Consider the following 22,097-nt stretch of genomic DNA (forward strand, 5'->3'; position numbering starts at 1 on the left):
ATTCTTATTGTAGTTAGGCCAAATTTGTATTTTCTCCCTCTTACACAACTTACTTTGTAGTTGTGGTGAGTTAAATGTAAGCTGCCATTATATTTCAAAAGATTCTAAGAAATATGAAGCCCTCTGGCAATTAACTCTGCAGAACCAAGGACATAGCTCCAGTCTTATTGGTGGTTCTTGCTAAGTACCGCATTAACTTCAAACTTCTAACACAGAGCTGAATTTTAGAGGTCATTCAGAAAACAAACAAAGCAAAAACCTGGATTCTCATATTTCTCAAGCTGAATGCTTTTATGCATGGTGAATGAAATGAGACTCAGAGTCAGAAAAGGGTTTCTGTCTGCTCGTGAGTGATGGAAGCAGTCGCATTACCTTGGGCAACCCAAATCCTTTTCACCCACAGATGTTCCCCAAGGCCCTTTCCCACCCTGAATGTCACACACCTCTTCTCCACTCAACCAACCCATGGCATTAAGAACACATTTCTATGGCCTTATGATGCACTCAGCTTCCCGGTACACCTCTTCCTGATCACACGTGATTTTTTACAGTTGCTTGCATTCTATGTCTCTGAATCACAGGCAGTTTCATAGTTACTTTTCAATCCAAATTCCTTTTAAGAGAAAGGATAGCACATTTCTAGATTTTGTTCTCCGGAAACATTTTCAGCTTCCTAAACAAATCACCAACAAACTCAGGAATTTCTATAAAACGTGATGATAATTACCTTCAAGCGTTGCTCCTTCACCAAACAGGGCATCTCCAGCCCCGGATGCATACAAGGCTGTCACAGATAAGGCGTATTGTGTCCCTTCATTTAATCCTCTCAGCACAGTTCTGTCTGTGTCTCCCGTCACAGTAACCTCTTGAGTTTCACCCCCTGCTGCTGGGGTGTATGTGATGAGATACTGTTTCACTTTCCCCGGTGCTCTAGTCCAAGACAATTTCATAGTTGATGTTGTGGGGTCAGAAACTCTTAAGTCTCTTGGGTTCCCTCTAACTTCATTAAAAAACAAGAACAACATCAAAACTCATTATTGAATAAAATGACTTGAAAAACATGTTGTTGCTTTGCGTGTGGGGGTGCGTGTTGCGGGGGGGGGGGGGTGTCTGTGTTTGTGTGTGGGTGGCACGCGCACCACATCAAATTTATATCCTGAGTGATATTACAGCAATCGTAACTCTTGATTGGCCAACACAGCCTAAGCATTTCTAAACTGGGCCTTATTTGTCAGTAGAAACAAATCAAAAGGTATCCCATTCCTCTTCAGTGTTTACATAGGTTAATATCTTTCATGTTACTCTCTTTGATGTTAAAAACTACAATCTTTTTCTCTAAAAGTGGAATAAAGCCCTACAACTTGTAAATACGTTGATTAGTATCACAATGTAGGCTTTAACTCCTCCAAGAAATTCTCAATAAAAAGGATTTTATTGGTATCATGCTATGAACTTCTAAATGTAATAACCAGGAAATACACTGATGTGATAAAAATGATAAATGATCAAATGCTATCCTAGAAAAAGTCTTAAGGTAAGAAACAGCCCAAGTGAGGCCTTGCCTTAGGTAAAACTCAGGGGCTGTCCATCCCTTTGCAACTATGATGTTTGGCATTTCATGACTTTTCTGGTAGAGTGGTAATGTCATCTCTGAAGGGTCACAAGGCACCAATCCTATGACACTCTCCACTGGGCACACAACAGCTAACCACTTTCACTCCGAAAAACAGAAAGATGAAGAGCCACTGGATCTTTTTACAGTACCCAGCACAAAGGGCCCTAGATCCCCAACTAGAAAGAGAAAAAAGGAAGTGGTGACTTTCTGAAGGGCAGAGAGGAGGAAGAAATCAGATGGAAAGAGAAGGGGACTCCACAGGACAGGCTATTTAGCTGCTTACACTGGGAGGGAAGTGGTGACGCAGGCCATGCTGGGGTGGATATTCCTTACGAGTGTCTGACTCAGATTCACTGCTTATCGGCAACATGACTCTGAGCTATCATTTAGTGTCCTCAGCCTTGACTTCCTTATAAAAAGGGATAATGATACTAACAATTCCATTGACTCTATGCATGGATCAAATAAGAAAATATATGAAAAGCTCTTTGCACAGAACCTGACACAAACAAGTCCTCAACAACTGTTCATTGTTGCGAATATGTTGTTATTGCTATTATTTTAAATGTTAAAGAATAAAATGAAATAAATAAAATGAAATGAATAAATGAATAAAATGAAAATTATGAATGCCTTAATTTTTCTCAGTAAAACAAATATTTAACATTAATAATTTGCAGCAAATATCAGAATCTATCCTGGGGGCCTAACCATTTAGGTAAAAAACAGGTTATTATTTTAAAATCTTCCTGAAGAAGTAATATATAATCTGTTTCAATGGTGCAGAGCAGTTTGATTTTCAATCCCTAGTCATCCTTCAATTTATATCAGAATATGTAATCATGCTATTTTTAAAAGAATATGTAGATCACAAATAGTATTTGAGTTCTATCGACACAAATAAATGTTGTCATAAGTCAGTCAAAAATTTGGGTAACTCCAGTCTAAAAGGACTACAGTCTAAAATACTCAGATAATCGAGATAAAGTAGTATCCTGTAGTGTCCTGACAGTTGCCTACAGCTTCCCCTGCAGTCAAGAGTTTGGTTGTTACCACGCAGTTGGCATATTTCCTCTACCTTCTTCAGTGGCTGCATTTCCAGTCAGCGGAGACCCAGGTCCTGAGAAATATTCCGGAATTACAGATACTTCATATTTTGTGTCTGGAGTCAGGTTCTCGAGTGTTATCCTCCTCTGATTGGCAGGCGTGGTCACTTCTTTGCTCTCTCCGCCAGCAACTGGTTTATATATAATTCGGTACCTTAACACTCTCCCTGGAGCTTGAGTCCAGGTAATTTTAAAGCTGTCTGTAGTTTCGTCTGTCACCTTTAGGTTTCGAGGTGCTCCTTTTACTGAAATATTTTTTTAAAAAGTTTTTTAAATATTTTTTAAAAATATTTTTTTACACAAAAAAATGCAAAACTAGCTTTTGATCAATAAATTATAGCATTCCTCTAAACAAATCCAAAAGCAGCATTTTATCAAACATCCTGGTTACATCATTCTTTTAGCCAGATATTAGCTAGGTGATGAAACAATAAATACTCAATATACAGAAAGAAAGTAAGTACTGTTAATTTTTTAATCAAAGAGGTACATAATAGTAAACTTTTAAAATCATAAGTATGTACTCTATTAAATAGTAAATTCATATTGACATAAAATTCAAAAATAAAAATAACTCATGTCTTCAAACATAAGTAGCCAACCCTTTTCCTCTAACTAGATTTTCTCAGAAACATAGGAAAATAATACCTAATACCCAGTTCTACCATATTTACCCACTTGAATGAACTGTCTTACCCAGCCAGTCCCACAGCTAACTTTTTTTATCTGCAGAGTCCGTTGACTTGGAGAATAATTAGACCATACGTGTGTTGGACCAAACACACTGTAGACACTTAATAAATGCTACCTGTATCTAAATCTTGAGGTCAAATTGCAATGTGTGTAATGTCCATAGACTAACAGTCTTAAATAGATTTCCATTAAGCCTAAATGAGAACATCATTCAGCTTTATAGTTAGTAAACATGTTTAAATTATTTATTTATTTAAGGAGAAAATTGTTCATTTGGACCACACGTTCAGGGAAGATGGACTAAAGGTTATTGTCTTTTCAATCCACTGGAGTGAAAGCACAGTGCAAAACAACTGCATTTATCTCGCATATAATGAGAAGTTTACCTAAACAGCCAATACGTCAGCAGATCACTTCAGGGAGAAAAGAAGTGTATCCCTTAAGAAAAACAATGGCAGTTGGCAGAGTTACAGCCATGATTCATTTTACACGGCAAGGAAAAAGACTAAATTAGCCAGAACAAATGAGACAGATAAACTGATGAGTTTGAATATAGTAGTTTCCCCCACCACTTATCTGCAAGGGTGACATTCCAAGACTTCCCAGAGGATGTTTAAAACCACGAATAGTACTGAACCTTATATACACTATGTTTTTCCTATAGAAGCATACCTATAGTGAAGTTTAATTTATAAATCAGGCACATTAAGAGATTAACAACAACTAATAATAAAATAGAATAATTATAACAATATACTATAATAAAAGTTAAGTGAATGTGGTCTCTCCCTCTCTCAAAATGTCTTACTGTGCTGTACTCACCCTTCCTGTGATAATGTGAGATGATGAAATGCCTACATGATGAGATGAAGTGAGGTGAATGACGTAGGCATTGGGATGTAGCATTAGACTACTATTGACCTTCTAACAATAGCCAGAAGGAAAATCATCTGCTTCTGGACTGTGGTTGACAGTGGGCAACTGAAACCACGGAAAGTGAAGCCACAGATTAAGGGGAACTACTGTACTAGTTTTGAAGCTGAATGTGTAATTTTGAGCCTCAGATTACCCAGAAGGAAAAACATGACTACTTATAGGTTTACTGAAGTTGTTAAATGAGATAATCCATGGAAAACAATTATCACAGCACCTGACACATAAGTTGGAGCTCAATAATTAGTAGCTTAACAAAGGTACTGAAATCAGAAACTTCCTTATTAACTAAAGAAAGTTTAAATTTCAGATTTCACTACAGACAATAGAATTAGAAATGTATTACCAAATTGTATCATTGGAGCCCAATGAGCAAAAACTAGAGCGTATATGAATGTAGTTGGCTCTACTCAAATACCCTCTGGATTTAAATTTCTTCTTATCCATATTCCCATCCCCATCCCAAAATGCTGAAGGAAAAGGACCAGGCTCATCAAGCAACAATATGGACATTATAGAGAAATTTTCAGAAAATCAGAAATATCTAAGTATGGATTTCAGGGTTACTCAACACAAAAAATCATAAGAAAAGAAGTAAACTTTGGCCATTATTTTATTTGCTGGATTTCATATAGAAATTTCCCTAAACCATGCACAGAAGGAAAACATCAATCTTATTTGAAAAATCCTTCAGAGAAAAAAGGTTCTCTAGCTTTTATCAGCAAGGTATGCCAACATGTGCCTTTCCTGTTAGCAAATACTTCTTTGTAACCATCTTAATTTCCTCATGTATCTGTTTATGCTTTTTTGCTCATCCCTAGTAAAAATAGAGAACAACTGACGTATCTTTTAATATTTGCGATATTTATCTTAAAGAGTAATTGCCTAGTCTTAGTCTTCTCATGGCCAGGTTCCTTGGTACCCTTTGAATATCCAATGTAGTGAAATGTATCAGAAAGTACTCAACTCTATCCAGTTAAGAGGATATACCTAAACAAACACTGCTTGAAACATTTGGTAAAATGTGTACACCCATGTTCTTAGCAGCATTATTTACAATAGCTAAAAGGTGGAAGCAACCCATGGGTGAGTGGACAATCAAAAAGTGGTATATACATACAATGGAATTTCTTTCAGCCGTAAGAAGAAAGGATATTCTGACACAAGCTACAACATGAATGAACCTTGGGGACATTATGCTAAGTGAAATTAGCCAAACACAAAAGGTCAAATACTGTATGATTCCACCCCTATGAGGTAACTAGAGTAGTCAAATTCATAGAAACAGAAAAATAGAATGGTGGTTGTCAGGGGCAGTGGGGAGAGGAATGGAGAGTTATTTTTTAATGAATACAGAGTTTCAGTTTTGCAAGATAAAAAAAAAAGTTCTAGAGACACATGGTGGTAATAATAATATGAGTGTACTAACTGCCACCGAAATGTGCATTTAAAATGGTTAAAATGGTAATTTCATGTTATGTGTATTTTACCACAATTTTTACAAAGAAAAAACATTTGGTAATATATTTGCCATCACAGTCATAGATAAAGCAAACAAAATTCATAAGTATTTGAACATAACACTGCTGAAACATGGGACAGAAAAATCTGGAAAAGTAGTATTTTGAGAGTTAATTCCATAATTATTAATAGTTCTCTGTATCTCTTAACCTCAAATTCATCAAAATAAATCTAGGGGTTTTTTTACATAAATTTTTTTTCCACTTTCTAAAAGGGTGTATGAATAGCTGTACTTTATAGAGGCTGAATCTTACAAAGACATTCACCATTCTAAACTATAGTTGCAGATGATTATTTCAAACTGTAACCTGGTTCTACAATAAATTGCTAGTTTTTGGAAAACAGGGTCAGAAACCCCATCTCACCTTCCGCAGTGGTCTCTTCTCCAGCTAAGGGAATGCTGAAACCATCCTCATACTCTGCAGTTACGTTGACTAAGTACAGGGTCTCTGGCTTCAAGTTGTTGAGAATGACACTGGTGCTCGATGCTGGCTCCACCACTGTGACCTCATCATCCCCGGTAGCTTCCTTGTAGGTGATGTGGTATGAAAAAACATTTTCTCCAGCGGGAGACCAGTTCGTTTTGAAACTGTAAGAAGTCACCTCAGAAAAACTAAGATCCTTTGGAGGTACATAAGCTATTAAAAAAAAAAGAAAGAAAGAAAGAAAAAAAAAGGCCAAAGTTTGAAATTTTTAAATCTATAAAGCTAAATTGGAACTAATGATTATTTTTCCGAAAGGGCTTATATTCATTGGAAGAATAGTCATTGAGACAAATACATTGAGTACATATGCCACACATGACCTGTGAGAGAGGGCCTCTCACTTACAGCCCTACAAGAAGATCCTGATCATTTGTCTCGACCATTCATAATACTAAGTTACACTGTTTAAAGGACTAATTAAAATTGAACTTGGGGGCACCAGGGTGGCTCAGTCATTTAAGTGACCGATTCTTGATTTCAGCTCAGGTCATGGTGTCACACTTCATGGGATCAAGCCCCACATCAGGCTCTGTGCTGACAGCTTGGAGCCTGCATGAGATTGTCTCTCCCCTTCTCTCTCTCTGCCCCTCCTGCACTCACGTGTGCACTCTCTCTCTCTCTCTCAAAATAACTAAACTTTAAAAATAAAAAATAAAAACAAATAAATAAATAAAATTGAATTTGAATTGAATTTCTAAACACAAAGCAGTAATGGAATGGTCCTGCCCACAACTGGAATAGTTAAACAGTAACAAACCTAAAATGAACCATCAGTATTTTCCCATTCATCCTCAGCAATCGGATATTAACTTCTGGTGATAGACAGATATTTCAAGATTATAATTAAGGGACTCTTCCTAACAAAAGACTATTCATTAAACTGAGTCATAGGAAGAGCCAACATTTAAGGCACACTGCTGTTCTCAGGGAACAAACAATCGAATTGGAAAGAAGGAGAGTGTGACGTTATTAACAAAACAGAGCAGTACCTATGAACGCCAAATGACCGGAAGTGATACTAAGTGTTCCAGCACCAGAGCAGTTAAAGAAGCCTTGATGAAAGAGATGGGACTTTTAACTGAATGTTCAAAAACAGAATTTGAACAAATGAAGAAAAGAGGGTAAGGAAGTCCTGCTTGAGGAATAATGCCTAAAAGTGTAAGGGAAAGGGAATGCGAAAGAAGAGTTCAAACATTCAGGACTCTGTTCTAGTCACCTTTGATTCAAAAGACTTGGTTCACCATCTAGCACATAGTAGACACTCAACTAGTGGTTGTTGAATTGAATATGGCAAATAAGTGTGATAAAGCTGGTAACCAGCCATGCTTAAGGATCTAGGATCGAAAATATCTCGTGACTCATGGTAAACAGCTTTTTCATCAATAAATACATGATCCATACCCAAAATAAAGTCCTATCTCAGAGCTAAATAAACTAAGCTCAAAAGATTTCTATAAGGCAGCAAAATTCCTTTTTCTAGCTCATGAAAAGAACAATCCACAATTATATATCCTCAATTTTATAACCAAATGCTTTGTTCATGAACAGATAACCTCGACTCTACAAAGTCTACTAACCTTTTTTCTTTATAGCTGCCAACTCTTGCTCAATTCTAAGGCAAATAGACTGTGTGAGTTCAAAAGATATTCTCTGAAAAGCATCAAAATCTTCCACTGTGAACACGTGGGTCTCAGCAGGAGGAGAGGCAATAGCTTCTAATTCTGAGCGAACAGCATCCTTCACACCAACTGCAAAGATTTCCACATCCGAATTCCTTAGTTTTATAGCAGGATCTCTGAAAGCATCTGAAGATTTCCCATCAGTGATAAGAATCATGACCTTTGGTACGTTGCCTCTTGAACCCTTGCTAGGCACAAATATTTTCTCTCTGACATAAGTCATTGCTTTCCCAGTGTTTGTAGATCCTCCTCTGTAGGGGAAGGTGTTTATTGCTTCGATTATATCTTCAACTTTGTTGAATTTTTTCAAAGTGAACTCAGTATGAGGATCCCGGCTGTACTGGACAAGACTTATCTGTACCCTATTTGGTGAAATCTCGAAACTTTTTACAAGAACTTCCAGAAAGGCTCTAACTTTAACAAAGTTTGCAATCCCAATGCTGTAAGAACCATCAACCAAAAACACAATATCAGCTTTTATATCCACACCACGTGAGCATTCTGTAAGAAGAAAGAAAGTCCATTAAAGTTCAACAAATACAAATCAGTCATTAAAATATAGATATCTGGTTTTCTCAGTATGCACACTTATTTAAAAGAAAACTATTGCAGGGTGCCTGGGTGGCTCAGTCAGTTGAGCATCCAACTTCCGCCCAGGTCATGATCTCATGGTTCATGAGTTCAAGCCCCATGTCAGGCTCTGTGCTGACAGCTCAGAGACTGGAGCCTGCTTCAAATTCTGTGCCTCCTTCTCCCTCTGCCCCAACCCACTTGCTTTCTGTCTTTGTCTCTCTCAAAAATAAATAAACATTAAGAAAATTTTTGTAATTTTTTAAAGAAAACTATTGTAAATATTTTGTTTAAAATTAAACCCAATGCAGGAAGGCATACTGTCAAATGAACCATCACCTATTCCAAACTCAATGATATACCCATGAACTTACCCACTTGAACTTTCATGGGCTGAGTCTTCTCCATTATTGAAACGGGTTCACTGGATGTCAGTCCCTTCATGGCAGAAACACTGATCTGGTATTCTGTGTCTGCTGAAAGGTCACGAACACTGAGTGCGGTGGTCTGAGGCCCCACACTCAGTGCGTGCTGTCGGCTTCCGACGGTCATTGGTGTAAGGAGGACTTTATAGCCAGTCACTGGGCTAGGAGATGGACTCCAAGTTAGTTTAATGTATTTTGATGACACTTCCGTGGCAATCAAATTTGAAGGAGGTTCAATAACTAAAAAGTAACGAGTAGAACAGTGATTAAAAACAGTGAAATGCAACCCATAGGTTTGAACATTTGAGCCTCCCAAGTCAAATTAATCATGAAGGCATCAAGAAGAGTTGCCCAATCCCAAGTCTTCACTTTCACCTGTACACATCCAAACCAAAAAAGACTCAGTGCCTGATTTTTAATCAGGGAACTGAGAAAATTAAGGGGAAAGAAAGTCATTGGAAGAAATCAATAAAAAGATGTCTGATGCCTAATTCTTCTCCGGGACCAAGGTTTCCATTCTAATTTTGGTATTTTACTCATCATCTTTATTCTTAGGTACCAAAGGGGGCACTCAATAAATATTTGCTCAACCAATGACTTGCTCAATTCTTTTTCTGTTTTCATGATATTATAAAGATTAAAATGTAATCTTTAAAAGATACTTTATAATATGCAAAGAAAGATAAAGGATTCAGCAGTTCTTAAATGACAGTTCTTATAATCTTAGACAACTTTATTCCCACTTGTTTCAAGCTAAGAAAAAATGTTCAACTCTATTCATATTGCCACCAGGAGTGACACATTTTACAACATGTATATCGACAAAGAAATATCAATCATGTAAAACATTTCTATCCTTATACAACAGACAACAAAGTATTTGAAGACATTTCACATCAAATTTTCACACTTTTACATTTGTCAATGTAATCAACTTCCCAGAATGTACAGTTCCAATTTTTATTTTAGTCTCAGCCTGCAAGAAATGGATGATAAAACAGGCACCAGTTTACTCGTGGCCTCCTCAAAAGGCAATCATATCTCCATATGTATACATATGTATAAAAATTATGTCTAAAAAGTGAGCAGTGGGGGGCATGGAGAAGCAACAGATGTGCCATCTGGATGTTTGGCCAAAACTTTTGAGTGATGCAAAGACAGAACAGGGAAGAGAAGTCACGGGCTAAGCCAGCAAGAGTGAGAGGCCCTGAAGAACAGTGTGAACACCTGGAATACAGCCCCGCGCATCATACAAGCAGAGTTCAAACAGTGGCAGGACAGAAATTTGGTCTACCCTCACACGTGCAGTGTGGACAGTGTACGACAGGTAAGAAATAGAGTATTTAAGAGGTGCATGGGTGGCTCAGACAGTTAAGCGTCAGACTTTGGCTCAGGTCAAAGTGTGTGAGTTCTAGCCCCACATGGAGCTCACTGCTGTCAGCCTGTCAGTGCAGAAGCCTCTTCAGATCCTCTGTTCTCCTCTCTCTGCCCCTCCCCATTTTTTGCTCTCCCAAAAATAAATAACGATATTTCAAAAAAGAGAGTATTGAAAAGACTACATAAAGAGAGGCTAATCAGGGAAAAGTGGGGTGAGGGGATTGATTTTGTAATAGCACAGATCAAAAGAATCAGACATTAGGCAGTAAAACGAAGAAGATTTGGAGCCCATGAAGTAATGAGAAGGGGTTCTGAAATAGAATTGGGGCCAGTGAACATTGCCAAAACACTTGGGGTTTGGAGATTAAAGAGTTTACATGACTGAAGATGTAGCTATTCTAAACTTATCTTTAATCACTTGTCAATTCTCAGGCTAAGAGGACAACAATCATGGAAATTGTGACTTTCTAATGCCCAAAAGGATGTTTATGAAATGTCTTCTGAAATGTCTTTTCCTTCTCCCATGTATTTAGAAACAATAACTGATAAAAATGGGAAATTCTTCCAGATGTGGAAGGATCAAACTGACTGATCTTTGATATATTCTTAAAAGTTTTGAAAACATGCAGAGAATGATGATAGAAAACCCTTTTTTTCACCACTTAACACAAACATTTAACAGTGTTCTTATTAGTTGATGTTGCCAAATGCTAAGATACATGTCTTCCCAGCCTGCCAATGTTTAAATCTGAGTGTAAGACAATGAAAGCAAGTACCTGAATAGCATAATTATGGGCAGACGCTCAACATGCACAAAATGGTCTTAGACAAAAAGAGCAAGTCAAACTTGTTCAAATAAGATTTTTTAAGAACTTGATAATGATATAAATATTTTTATTTAATGCTCCACTGGGGGAGGGGGACCAATACAAATAATATCAAGAAGTTGAGTTACTGAAAAACCATACGCATGGAGTATACAACTGGAGAATCACTAGAAGATATGTTTGAGTAAAAATGTCTACCTTTAGAATTCCTATAAAGCTACAAATGCCATCAAATAATGGAAAAGGCTAACACATGGGAACAGTGAACAATTCACTCACCTTCCTCTCCACTAACCAATTCACCAAGCTGTTCATCAACACCTGAGCACACCTGAGAGATGATCTCATTCTGAATATCCACAATTGCATCAAAGTTGGCCACGTTGAAAACATGGTTTAATGAAGGCGTGGAGGCGATTTGTTTGAGTTCTTTTGCATCTGCAGCTTTAATGCCTTAAAAACAAAAGGACAAGGATATATTGAAAAGAAAAATGTGCTGAATTCGGGGAGTTCTTTGCTTTCTCAGTCCTTCACAAGTAAAGACATTTTTAAATCCTTATTTAGTCATAAACCAGAATTGGTTTGCTTCATAACGAATGTGCAACTGTTCAAATGACAAAGGCATTTTATAATTTCACATAAAGTGGCCAGCCAAAGAGGAAAATGAATGGTTAGTGAAACAGAGTGGGCTCTCATCCCAACCATGCCATCATTTGTCCCTGCCATCTGTAAAGATAATACTTTCTTCTTCCAGAGTCCTGAATGCGCTGGAACCCTCTGAATTCCACAAGTATTACATAATATAGGAAACACATTAAAAAAAAAAAAAAGAAACACTTAATGATAATACAAGGAGGATCTTTATTAGAATCAGTGGCCCAGCGTTCTTTGAAAAACAGAGGGCTGGCAAAAATATATATATGTATATATGAATACCACCTCACAATGCATAGGCTGAGGGAGTTCTAGGAGAGAAATACATAAGCAGAATTTTTACTGAAAGATAACCTGGCTTAACACTACACTATAAAATGCAGTGAACACTTGTAATAGCATCCTTCCTTCAGGAATCAACCTTTCCTCTTCCTAAGCAGGCAGTATTGAAGTAGTTCTAAAGTGAAAATAATCAGCCAAACGTGACCTACCCAAAGAGAAAACTTCAACCCCAATACTCCGAAGCTCTCTTGCTGGAATTTCCACTTCATCCTGGGACTTGCCATCCGTAATAATAATTGCCACTTTAGGAAAGCCAACTCTCGCTCCAGCAGATTCCGTGAAAGTATTTTTAATTAAGTAATCAATGGCATCCCCTGAAGCGAAAAAGAAACATATTTGTTCCCTTCTTACTACACAATTTTGCCAAGGTCAAAAACTATGTGGTTAACTTCAAACTTATTTAAGCTATGATAACTGTGTGATGCTTAACTTCTTTCCCAAACAGGTGTTCCACTTATTTTTAAACAATAATGAACTTTGTAAAACATACCTGTCATTGTGTTGCCACCTTTGTATGGAATTTTTTTAATTGCAGCAAGAAGCTCATCCCTTTGGTAGTATTGACTTAAGTTAAATTCAGTCCTGGTATCAGAGCTGTACTGAACAACTCCAACCCTTGTCTTCTCTTCTCCGATGTCAAAAGCGGACACAAGAGCAGCAATAAAGTCTAAAATGTACTTAAAATTATTTCTTCCCACACTCCATGAGCCATCCACGAGGAACACCAGATCAGTCCAGGCACTGACAGAGCATTCTGAAATGCATTGGATATATTTTTAATTGATGTGTTATTAACGTGCTTCATAGTCAAAGACTACAAGCTAACATTGAAAAACTGTTGTCTCCTTAAATCATTTTGTTGATCAGAATGAATTCACATTGTTCTTCACCCACAACCGACATGCACAAAAGAATAAACTGTTTTAATTGCGTATACAGAAGCATTTTCAGTGCTTTCATTTAACACGCATTTATGAAACTACATGGCTCTAAATTACTATATAAGACATCGTGCAAGAAAAGATAAATAGAAAAATGACCTACTCTCCAAGAGCATGTGATGGAAGCATTTATGCTATCAACTTATCTATTTTTATAAATGATATCCTTCCTCTTTTCTCCAAGTAAAAATTACACAAAACATCTGGGAGACATACAAAACGAGTGTAAGCAGTGTCTTCATTCCTTGGTATTTAGCAATAAATACAAAACAACTGCTGTCCAATTCAAACAGATGCAGTTAAGTTGAAGAAAAGAGAAAAACTTTTAAAATTCTTCTGCATTTTATAATGTAATTGTCTGAAGTTTGCAGTGGGTTCGTCTAGAGGGTTAACAGAGTCTAACACAAGTCAAAACAAGCATAAATATGATGCAAGGTAGTCAAAATATCTTATTGTCCTAATTTTCAGTGCATCTAAATTGGAAGCCTAAAACCTACTTTTACAAAACAAAGAGTAAAAAAACACATTTCAATTCAGAAGTAAAAATTCACATTACATCCTTAAATTACTGAAATGCAATGATTGGCTTTTATAACTAAACATCCTATCTTTCTTTTCTTTGTGGTCAGAAGGGAAACAAACTGATTCTTATGAAAATCTGTATTTTTAAGGCAACACTAAGTGAATTTTCTGAAGATGTTTTAGTCCTTGCAGTCAGTTGGTGGATAATAAAAGAAATATTTGGCTAGGAAGAGAAGGAAAGGGTCCTGGAAAATTTTGCAAGCTAAATACAAGTTGCACGCCTAAATAATTTTTGCACACCATTTAATGGGCCCATTTAAGTCTATTGAATAGTCAATATCTGGTATAATGCTTTGATTTAGAATAAATATTGATGGCTCGGAGAAAATATTAGCATTATAACTACATACTACAAACTTCACTTCGGATTATTAGGCATCAGAAGGAATGATAAACAATTATTTGTAGAGAAAAATTACAGATAAAGGGGACTTTGTATTCATAATCCTTTTATTGTCATCCTGGGTCATAAATCCATCTTTTATAAGGTGGTAAATTAGGAGTCCAAGAAACTCCTTAAAGGCCCACCCCAATAAGTCAGACAAAGCAATGGAAGACAAAGGAAGCTAGGAACTGCAAAAACAAGACTAAATAAAATTCCTTTTGTTTGATTACAAACGCACCAAGGATCACTGTGTACCTTATTTTGTTTGGGGTTGGGCTCCTAATTGTATATTATAAAGAAAATTGTAAACAATGTTTTTCATGCCTTTTTCTTCTCTAACTTGCCTCCTGCATTCTTTGTGGGGGCGGAATAATAATAGAGCTAGTAGTGAAAGAATGTATCAGAATGACCTGGGAAGTTGTTTCAAACTGCTTAAGACTCCATTCCAATTTCTCACCCCACTGATTCCCAGACACCACCTCCCCAACATCATCTCTGGAAAATGTGTAATTATTCTTTAGATAGGTCAAGACCCACATGTTACCAAAGATGTTGTGCACAGACACTGGAAATAGCTACACTGCCATCAATTAAAGTCATCTAAATGCCCTAGAGATGAACATAACATATACATAGATTGAGAAGTATATTTTCATGGCAACTGAATTTCTTCAAACACAGTGAAGGCATCTCTCTTGTGTTCCAGCCTTAAATTTCTCCTATATCCCTATTTCAATCAGTTTCTCTTTGAGAAATGAGTTAAGTTCAGTGATGAGCTTTGTTTTTCACCTACTGCCAAAATCCTGCAAAAAAAAAAAAGTGGACACGCACCAGTTCAAAACACTCCCAGTAAAATGAATATTTAGTAACTAGAATGAAAAATTGACTAGAAACCCAGAATGTAAGGTAATATAACTATTTAGTCATATATTACTATTATGTTGTCTGTATTTGTTCTAGATAACACCAATAGAAATTAACACAGGAATAAAATCAAACTATGTATATAATTTGGAACATCTCCTTTATATTACAGTATGACTTCTATAAATCCAAGCAAAAACATTAAGGGAAATACTAACTTTGTATCTCTGGTTTTCCAGGTTTCTTCTCCCCTGGCTTTGTTGGGCCACCTGTTTGAACTGAATCAAAACCTGATTATTACAAAAAGAAATGAACCCTTACAAATAGTTCCTTTAAAAAATAAATATGTTGTTTTCTACCACTGTCTTTCAATGTTTATTTATTTATTTTTGAGAAAAAGAGATAGTGGAGGAGGGGCAGAGAGAGAGAGAGGGAGAGAAAATCCCAAACTGACTCCACACTGTCAGCACAGAGCGGGAGAGAGCGTTCAATCTCATCAACTGAGAGAGATCATGACCTGAGCAGAAATCAAGAGTGGGACACGCAGCCGACTGAGCCACCCACACGCCCCTACACCGCTGTCTCTCAAATGTACGGTCCATGCCCAGCTGCTCAAAGAATACTGCCAAATAAGCAATGCCTTGCAAATGAACTATTTTTAGTGAGATTTTAGATGTACTTCAAAAAGACATTAACATTGTTGCCTGGCAAAGTTTAATGTTTTTAATAGTTTTCATTCATAACACTCCTGCTGCTTCCAGAGACCAGGGTTATAAACCAGGAATGGATTATTAACATCCACTAATGACTACGATCATAGAAAGAACTGCTAATACTGATACAAAGTAACTCTGCATAACAGATTAAATCTGAAAGTGGGAGAAGTCTTCTGCATAATAAAAAAGGATAGAAGTACTTTATATGTGTGCTTACTTGTTAATTGTCCTATAACTGGTACACTCTCTTCTACTTCATCATATGAAGTGATTGTCACCACATACTCTATTTCAGGTATAAGGTCTTTTAATAAAGTTTCAGTGGTACTAGCTGCAAGGGTAAATTCTTTACTAGGCCCATCTGGAAATATAGAAAGGAAAATATGAATGCAATAAAATATCTTTCACATATAACATGACACAATATAATATAATTCCCAGATACACTCAAAATCTAAAAAATTAAATATATATGCATTTTTTTTCAGAACACCCACACATCATCTTCTTCTGTCTTCTAAAACCAGAACTTTGAAATGTAATAAATGGGCTGGCGTTGACCTTACTTATTATAATCATATTCAATATTTGTTTGAGGACTCAAGGATTCCTCTGGAATAAAGATATACCAGAATATCAAACCAAAACCCCCCATTGTTTTTTAGGGCTAATGGCAGATAACAAAATTATTTCATAAATGAGACAAAAAAATTAATTTTAATTTTAAATTATGTGTTGGAGGAGAATGAAGAAAGGCAAGTAGGGGATGAAAATCAATTCAAAGACGACATTATAGGTTAAAATTAAACTGTAGTAGGAAGCAGTCTGTGTGGAAGCAATGCATTTTCCGGACTCAAATAGGTGCATACATTAATGGGTAACCATAGTCTTCTAAATTGACTTAACCAGGTATCAAACATTTCAAAATACAGTGTACTGGGTATACACTCATATATAGATTATGTTCGTTTTTTTTTAATATTTATTTATTTTTGAGACAGGAAGAGACAGCATGAATGGGGAAGGGTCAGAGAGAGAGGGAGACACAGAATCTGAAACAGGCTCCAGGCTCCGGGCTGTCAGCACAGAGCCTGACGCGGGGCTCGAACTCACGGACCGCGAGATCATGACCTGAGCCGAAGTCGGACGCTTAACCGACTGAGCCACCCAGGCGCCCCGATTATGTTCATTCTTAATTCAATCAGGAACGATGGTTCCTAGGCACTAAGTGCCTGGTAGGATTTTTAATTATATTAAATTTTCATCAAAAGATAAATAATCAATAAAGGTAACAGGTATAATAGAACCCTTAGAAACATTCCTGGTTTTTGTGTGGAACGTGCAGAACCGACCAGGGCTCCCACAGGACAAGCCAGCAGGGCTCTGTTGGGTTCGGTGGTCTCAGTGCCAGTTTGGGGAGTACAGGAGTCAGTAATTTCCAACATATGGAAACTGATAGCACTGTTTTTCAACGGACTTTTTGCCTTGGAATGAGTGAATTAGTTAACTGCAAGTATATTTGGGGAGAAAGATTCAAAATGGAAAAAGTAAATTCTGGACCCCTTAAGTTCTCACATCATATTTTTTTAAAAAATTCCAATTCCTTGATAAATTAGCATTTAAAATCACTAGTAGTTTCAGAAAACTTAAATTATAGCAACATCATTCATCTCTACTGTCGGCCAGACAAGACTTCTTCCCACCACCTGGCCAGTGCAAATGGCAATGGTTATTTTTCCGTGCCATGTTAAAACTAAAAGTTAATCAATAGAGATTAGTTCTCCACAGTTGGGCAACATCATGAACACTAAAGATAACTCTTGACAACAACCCACACAAGATTTTTTGTTTGTTTTTTAAAGACTCTGTGTCTAGGATCTACAGAATCCACCTAGCCAGAGTAAATTCTTATCTTCCATCATGGTAGCTCAACATTATTCCAGAAGAATGTTTCCTGTGTACTGAAATGTATAAGACACTGGGTAAGGCATAAGAACTCACTTATTCACTTGATAATTTAAATGTTAAAAATACTAATTCAAGAAAAATATCAAGAAATGAGAATTCTACTTTATAAAATCAAAGATTAGCAGCAATACTCTGGTCAGGTAAAAAAAAAAAAAAAGTAACTCTTTTAATAACAACAGCTTAGCACGGCAAACCATATAATAAAGCTCAACACTACAAAAATATAACAGTGGGTACTAAGCTGGAAATTTGGAGACCTGAGTCCACTAAATATCTGGTGACATTAGCTAAATCCTTAAGGTTCTCTAAATTTCAGCTTTCTTATAATGAAATGGAAGGAGGAGAGAAGACTGGATTATATCACCTTTAATGTCTCTATTTTAAAACCCCAACATTTCAAAACTTACCTGTTGTAGAGTCCACTGTTATTCTGTAACCCACAATTGGATCAGCTGGTTTTGCCCATGACATATGAACAGTATTTTCATCTTTTATTTTAAAATTCAAGTCTGAAGGTGGGTCAACTGCAAAAGAGAGAGTTGATATCAATTACATTTTCCAATGTCACAAAATGGTCAACTTAATCAATAAAGAATTGTGTCGAGCAAAGCTTACTAAAATTGTCTTTGCATAAATTTGTTTCCAACAAATATAGAAGATATCTTGTTGGATAAGAATAAAATTAAAAGCTGACAAGATATGACAAAACATCAGAGAGTATACATATTACAGAAGACAGCACAAAACACTTTTGATTCTTGAGTTGCTAGGTCATCCAAGAATGGCCAGCAAAATCAAGCAAAATAGAAACATATCTGGATACAAGTACATACAAGTACAATGAAATCACATATAATAACCACATATGCAAACAATTCACATAACAATTAAAGGAATCTAATACATGCTGAGTGCATTTTGAATAAGCATGCCAAATCACAACCTGCTTGTAACCATAGAAGTTAATTTAGAACAGTGACATAGTACTTTTTTTCCATAATGTGGAAAAGAATCAATGATGTTTTTTGTTCATTCTCTGCATCATTGTCTTGTTATTAATTTTTGTTGATACATCTCAATCTGTGCAGAGATGAAATATGTATTTTAATGAAAGGGAGAGATCATGGGAAATTTAGCACTGTTATGTTGCACAAGGAAATATACATTTAAATGTATATTCATGTTCTCATAGACAAGTAATCAAAAGTAGTAATAGGGATGTTAATAATGTTTAAATGTATAAAAAGTAATATACAGACGTCTATAAAACTACTAATATTATGCCTGTTTACACCACTACGCTGTATGTTTGCAAGGTGTAAACCAACACTGTTATTTTCCTTTGCAGCAGGTATACTCCATACTAGAAGTGGCATTTTAGGTTAAAATGCCAGTATGGTCCTTTACAAAACAATGGTTAATCATGAAAAGACAACATCAATGTATACTTATGGACATTTATTTATAGAACTTAAAGAAAACAGTGAAGAAGGATCAGCAATCTGAAGACATGACTGTGCATAAAAACTTGGAGAAGTCAATGACAGGAATAATTGAAAAGTACAGAAAGAAATAGTTTACATACAGAACTATATAGCTTCATGCATGTGTCAATGAAATGTTGACTTGCTTTTAGTTTCCCACAATAAACGAAAGCCTCCATGTACAATAGTCATTACACAAAGACGTTTCAGAAATATTTTATAATGATATTCCCTCTGCCATGTTCATGCCTCATCATGCAGCATTGTACTGACTCACTGTCAGTGCATGGTCAATGCATTATAAATTACTACTCTTGAGGGAGGTCAACAAAGTAAGATGACTTTCAGCCATACTCTTCTTAAAGTGTTTAAGTCTGAAAGTATTCCTTGTGAGTCAGAATTTTTGCATCTGTTTTGAAGGATTACAATCTCCTTTTAGGTTTTCATAGAGGTCAATTGAAATACAGTAGTAGCTTTGAGACATGAGTCATAGAATTTAACTGGGGTTAGGGATTTATGTAATATTAAAAGCACATTTTAATGGAAATAAAACAAAATAAGCAAACATTTGCTTTAATGAACTGCTGCTTCCAACTGTAGGTGATGGCTTTTTATTTTTATTGGATACTCTAGCAATGGAATAAATGTTATTTTCTTACTATCCATACACAGGCAGTGAGATTAGACTATTAATCTACATGCACGGTTTAATTATTCAACATTCTGCTGTCTGTAATCATACTGCAAGGTTTAGCTGTAGTCATCGCTTAGTATAACAAGCATGCAACAAATGTTAATACAACAAGAGGTATTAAGAATATCATTATAAAATATTGTTCCAGTAGCAATGGCTCAGGACAAATTTAATGCAAAGGCAGACGCAACTGGCCTGAGCATGCTTTTAAAAAAAAAATCAGTACATGGAAAAACAGTACCACCAACCTTGCAGGGAAATTGACCTGAAGCAGCAGACATTAGGTTAAGACTGCTGAAGGGCAGCAGCGGCCCACCTTGTTGATTTCCAAATGACCAGGATTCCAGAAAAACTGAAAAATTGACTGTTGGGAAAAGTCTTTAACATTTCAGAGGTTTTTAAGGTGTTCATAGAAACTCAGATGTGGTACTTGGGAATCGAAAGAATGGCTGGCTAGCATGTGTACGACAGAGAGCCCACTCCACTCTTCTTCCTCCCACTTGTATCACACGTGAAACCTTTCAGCCTTGCCAGTCCATTTATACGTTTTTGTTTGTTTGTTTGTTTGTTTGTTTGTTTGTTTTGCAAAAAAAAGATAATAAAGCAGATGTGAGTATGGACCCACGTCAACTTGAATCAATGCAAAATGTATTTTCATTAATTTTGAAAATCTTTTATTTTGTACAAAAATAATTCACAACTGTCATTGCATTGTCACAAGCAGTGTCTATGTTCCCTAAAACAATGGAATGTTCCAGATGCTGGAATATTTCAGATATGAGCTACCTACATAGGGATTATGATGACAAAGAGTCATAGTTGCATACAATGAGAATCTGAACCAAGAGAAATAGAACTTAAATTATAAATAAATAATATAGCAATCAGATATATATTCAAAAAACCTGAACATTGATAATGAAAAGACTAAAATTTTAGGTGTTTATGACTCTAGTAGTGTAATTTCCCATTTATGAATAATGTTTTCTGTTATCAACAAGCTGTGCTATGCAAACTGCATCCTGGTGATATTCTGGTTTCATGAATTGGCAGGATTTAGGACTTTTTAGGAATGATAATAATAGCTAGCATTCTCTGAGTGTCTGCTATGCAATAGGTAGAGTACAAGTCACTTTATACGTTGTCTCTTTTTTTTTCCTGATAACAATCCAGCATAACGTGCCCTGTTAGCCCTGTTTCACAGATGAGTCAGTGAAATTTAGAGAGGTGAACACAACTAAAAAGCAGCAAACCTTTAATCCCATAGTCTGACTCCAGAGCACACAACTCTCTACAATACTGGGTTGAATGTAAAGATTAGGAAATATTTGAGTGAACGACTAACTTTAGAAAGCAATATTTGTACACAGGTGCTTATTAACATATATACCTCTACATTTTTCAATCTATAAAAAGCATTATTTGATGCCTGCTCAATAATAAATTTGTGGTATTCAGATATTTCCAATTCAGATATAGATAGAATTTGACAAATTAATTTTACACACTTTGTTTAAAACTAAAGAATCTAGCTTAACATATAATTTAAAAAACTTTTCATTATGGCAACCAAAAGGAAGACATGTCCAAGAGTTTACCAACTCTACAGAGATTAATGGATGGATGGATGGAAAGATGGACAGGTAGGAGGAGGAGAGTCTAGTAAGTTTTGCTAACACATAAAATATGTTAAAGATAAAGCAGAATTCGACAACATACTACTAAAATACCATCTTGACGAACTAGTAACATTTTTAGTCTGGTCTTTGTGATAACAACACTGAAAAGGATACTGCCCTAATGGCAAAAACCTTTAGAAATATGCCAAGAGTGGTTTTACTCTATGCAATTGGCATTAATTTATATCTTCCATCCAAGGCTAGTATAAGTTTAATGATCTTTGCCATGATATATTCATTTTATTTGTGTTTATAAGATACCAAAAATAAACAGTTGAAAAGTTAGTATTTCAAACAAGTGATGGATTATTCCTTACACGTTACAGAATGTGTTCCTTCCTTTAACTGGGTTGACCAGTTTTTAAGCAAGAGAGAACAGTGTAGGCAAACCGGCACTAAACCAGGAGAAAATCTGTGTCTCATCTATACCTTATCTCGAAGTAACCACATTAGTTGACTGAGCTACTCAGCCTATCTTCCTCATTTGGAAAATGAGAGAATTAGAATAGATGATTAGAAAGTTCCTCTGTAGTCCAAAGTGTCTGTTTTATGACACG

At 36.1% G+C, this 22,097-nt stretch overlaps 1 protein-coding gene across 5 annotated transcripts in view; it reads right to left on the reverse strand.

Annotated features, from left to right (window-relative positions):
- Positions 1-22,097, reverse strand: part of COL12A1 (collagen type XII alpha 1 chain) — a 116,247-nt gene that overhangs the window by 87,963 nt on the left and 6,187 nt on the right. For 4 of the 5 annotated variants that reach the window (XM_040473970.1, XM_040473968.1, XM_040473969.1 and 1 more), the window contains exons 3-13: positions 18,091-18,207; positions 15,933-16,076; positions 15,218-15,277; positions 12,718-12,981; positions 12,377-12,541; positions 11,511-11,684; positions 8,977-9,267; positions 7,931-8,533; positions 6,234-6,506; positions 2,694-2,966; positions 728-1,000 (exon numbers count right to left, since the gene is read on the reverse strand). The exons of the other annotated variant lie outside the window; for it this stretch is intronic. In XM_040473970.1, coding sequence (XP_040329904.1) covers positions 728-1,000; positions 2,694-2,966; positions 6,234-6,506; positions 7,931-8,533; positions 8,977-9,267; positions 11,511-11,684; positions 12,377-12,541; positions 12,718-12,981; positions 15,218-15,277; positions 15,933-16,076; positions 18,091-18,207 — 2,637 coding nt within the window. The remainder of the gene's footprint in view (positions 1-727; positions 1,001-2,693; positions 2,967-6,233; positions 6,507-7,930; positions 8,534-8,976; positions 9,268-11,510; positions 11,685-12,376; positions 12,542-12,717; positions 12,982-15,217; positions 15,278-15,932; positions 16,077-18,090; positions 18,208-22,097) is intronic. 5 annotated transcript variants of the gene reach the window in all.

Source organism: Herpailurus yagouaroundi, unplaced genomic scaffold, assembly GCF_014898765.1.
Source record: "Herpailurus yagouaroundi ecotype Mexico unplaced genomic scaffold, PumYag 139, whole genome shotgun sequence".
Classification (NCBI taxonomy): Eukaryota; Metazoa; Chordata; class Mammalia; order Carnivora; family Felidae; genus Herpailurus; species Herpailurus yagouaroundi.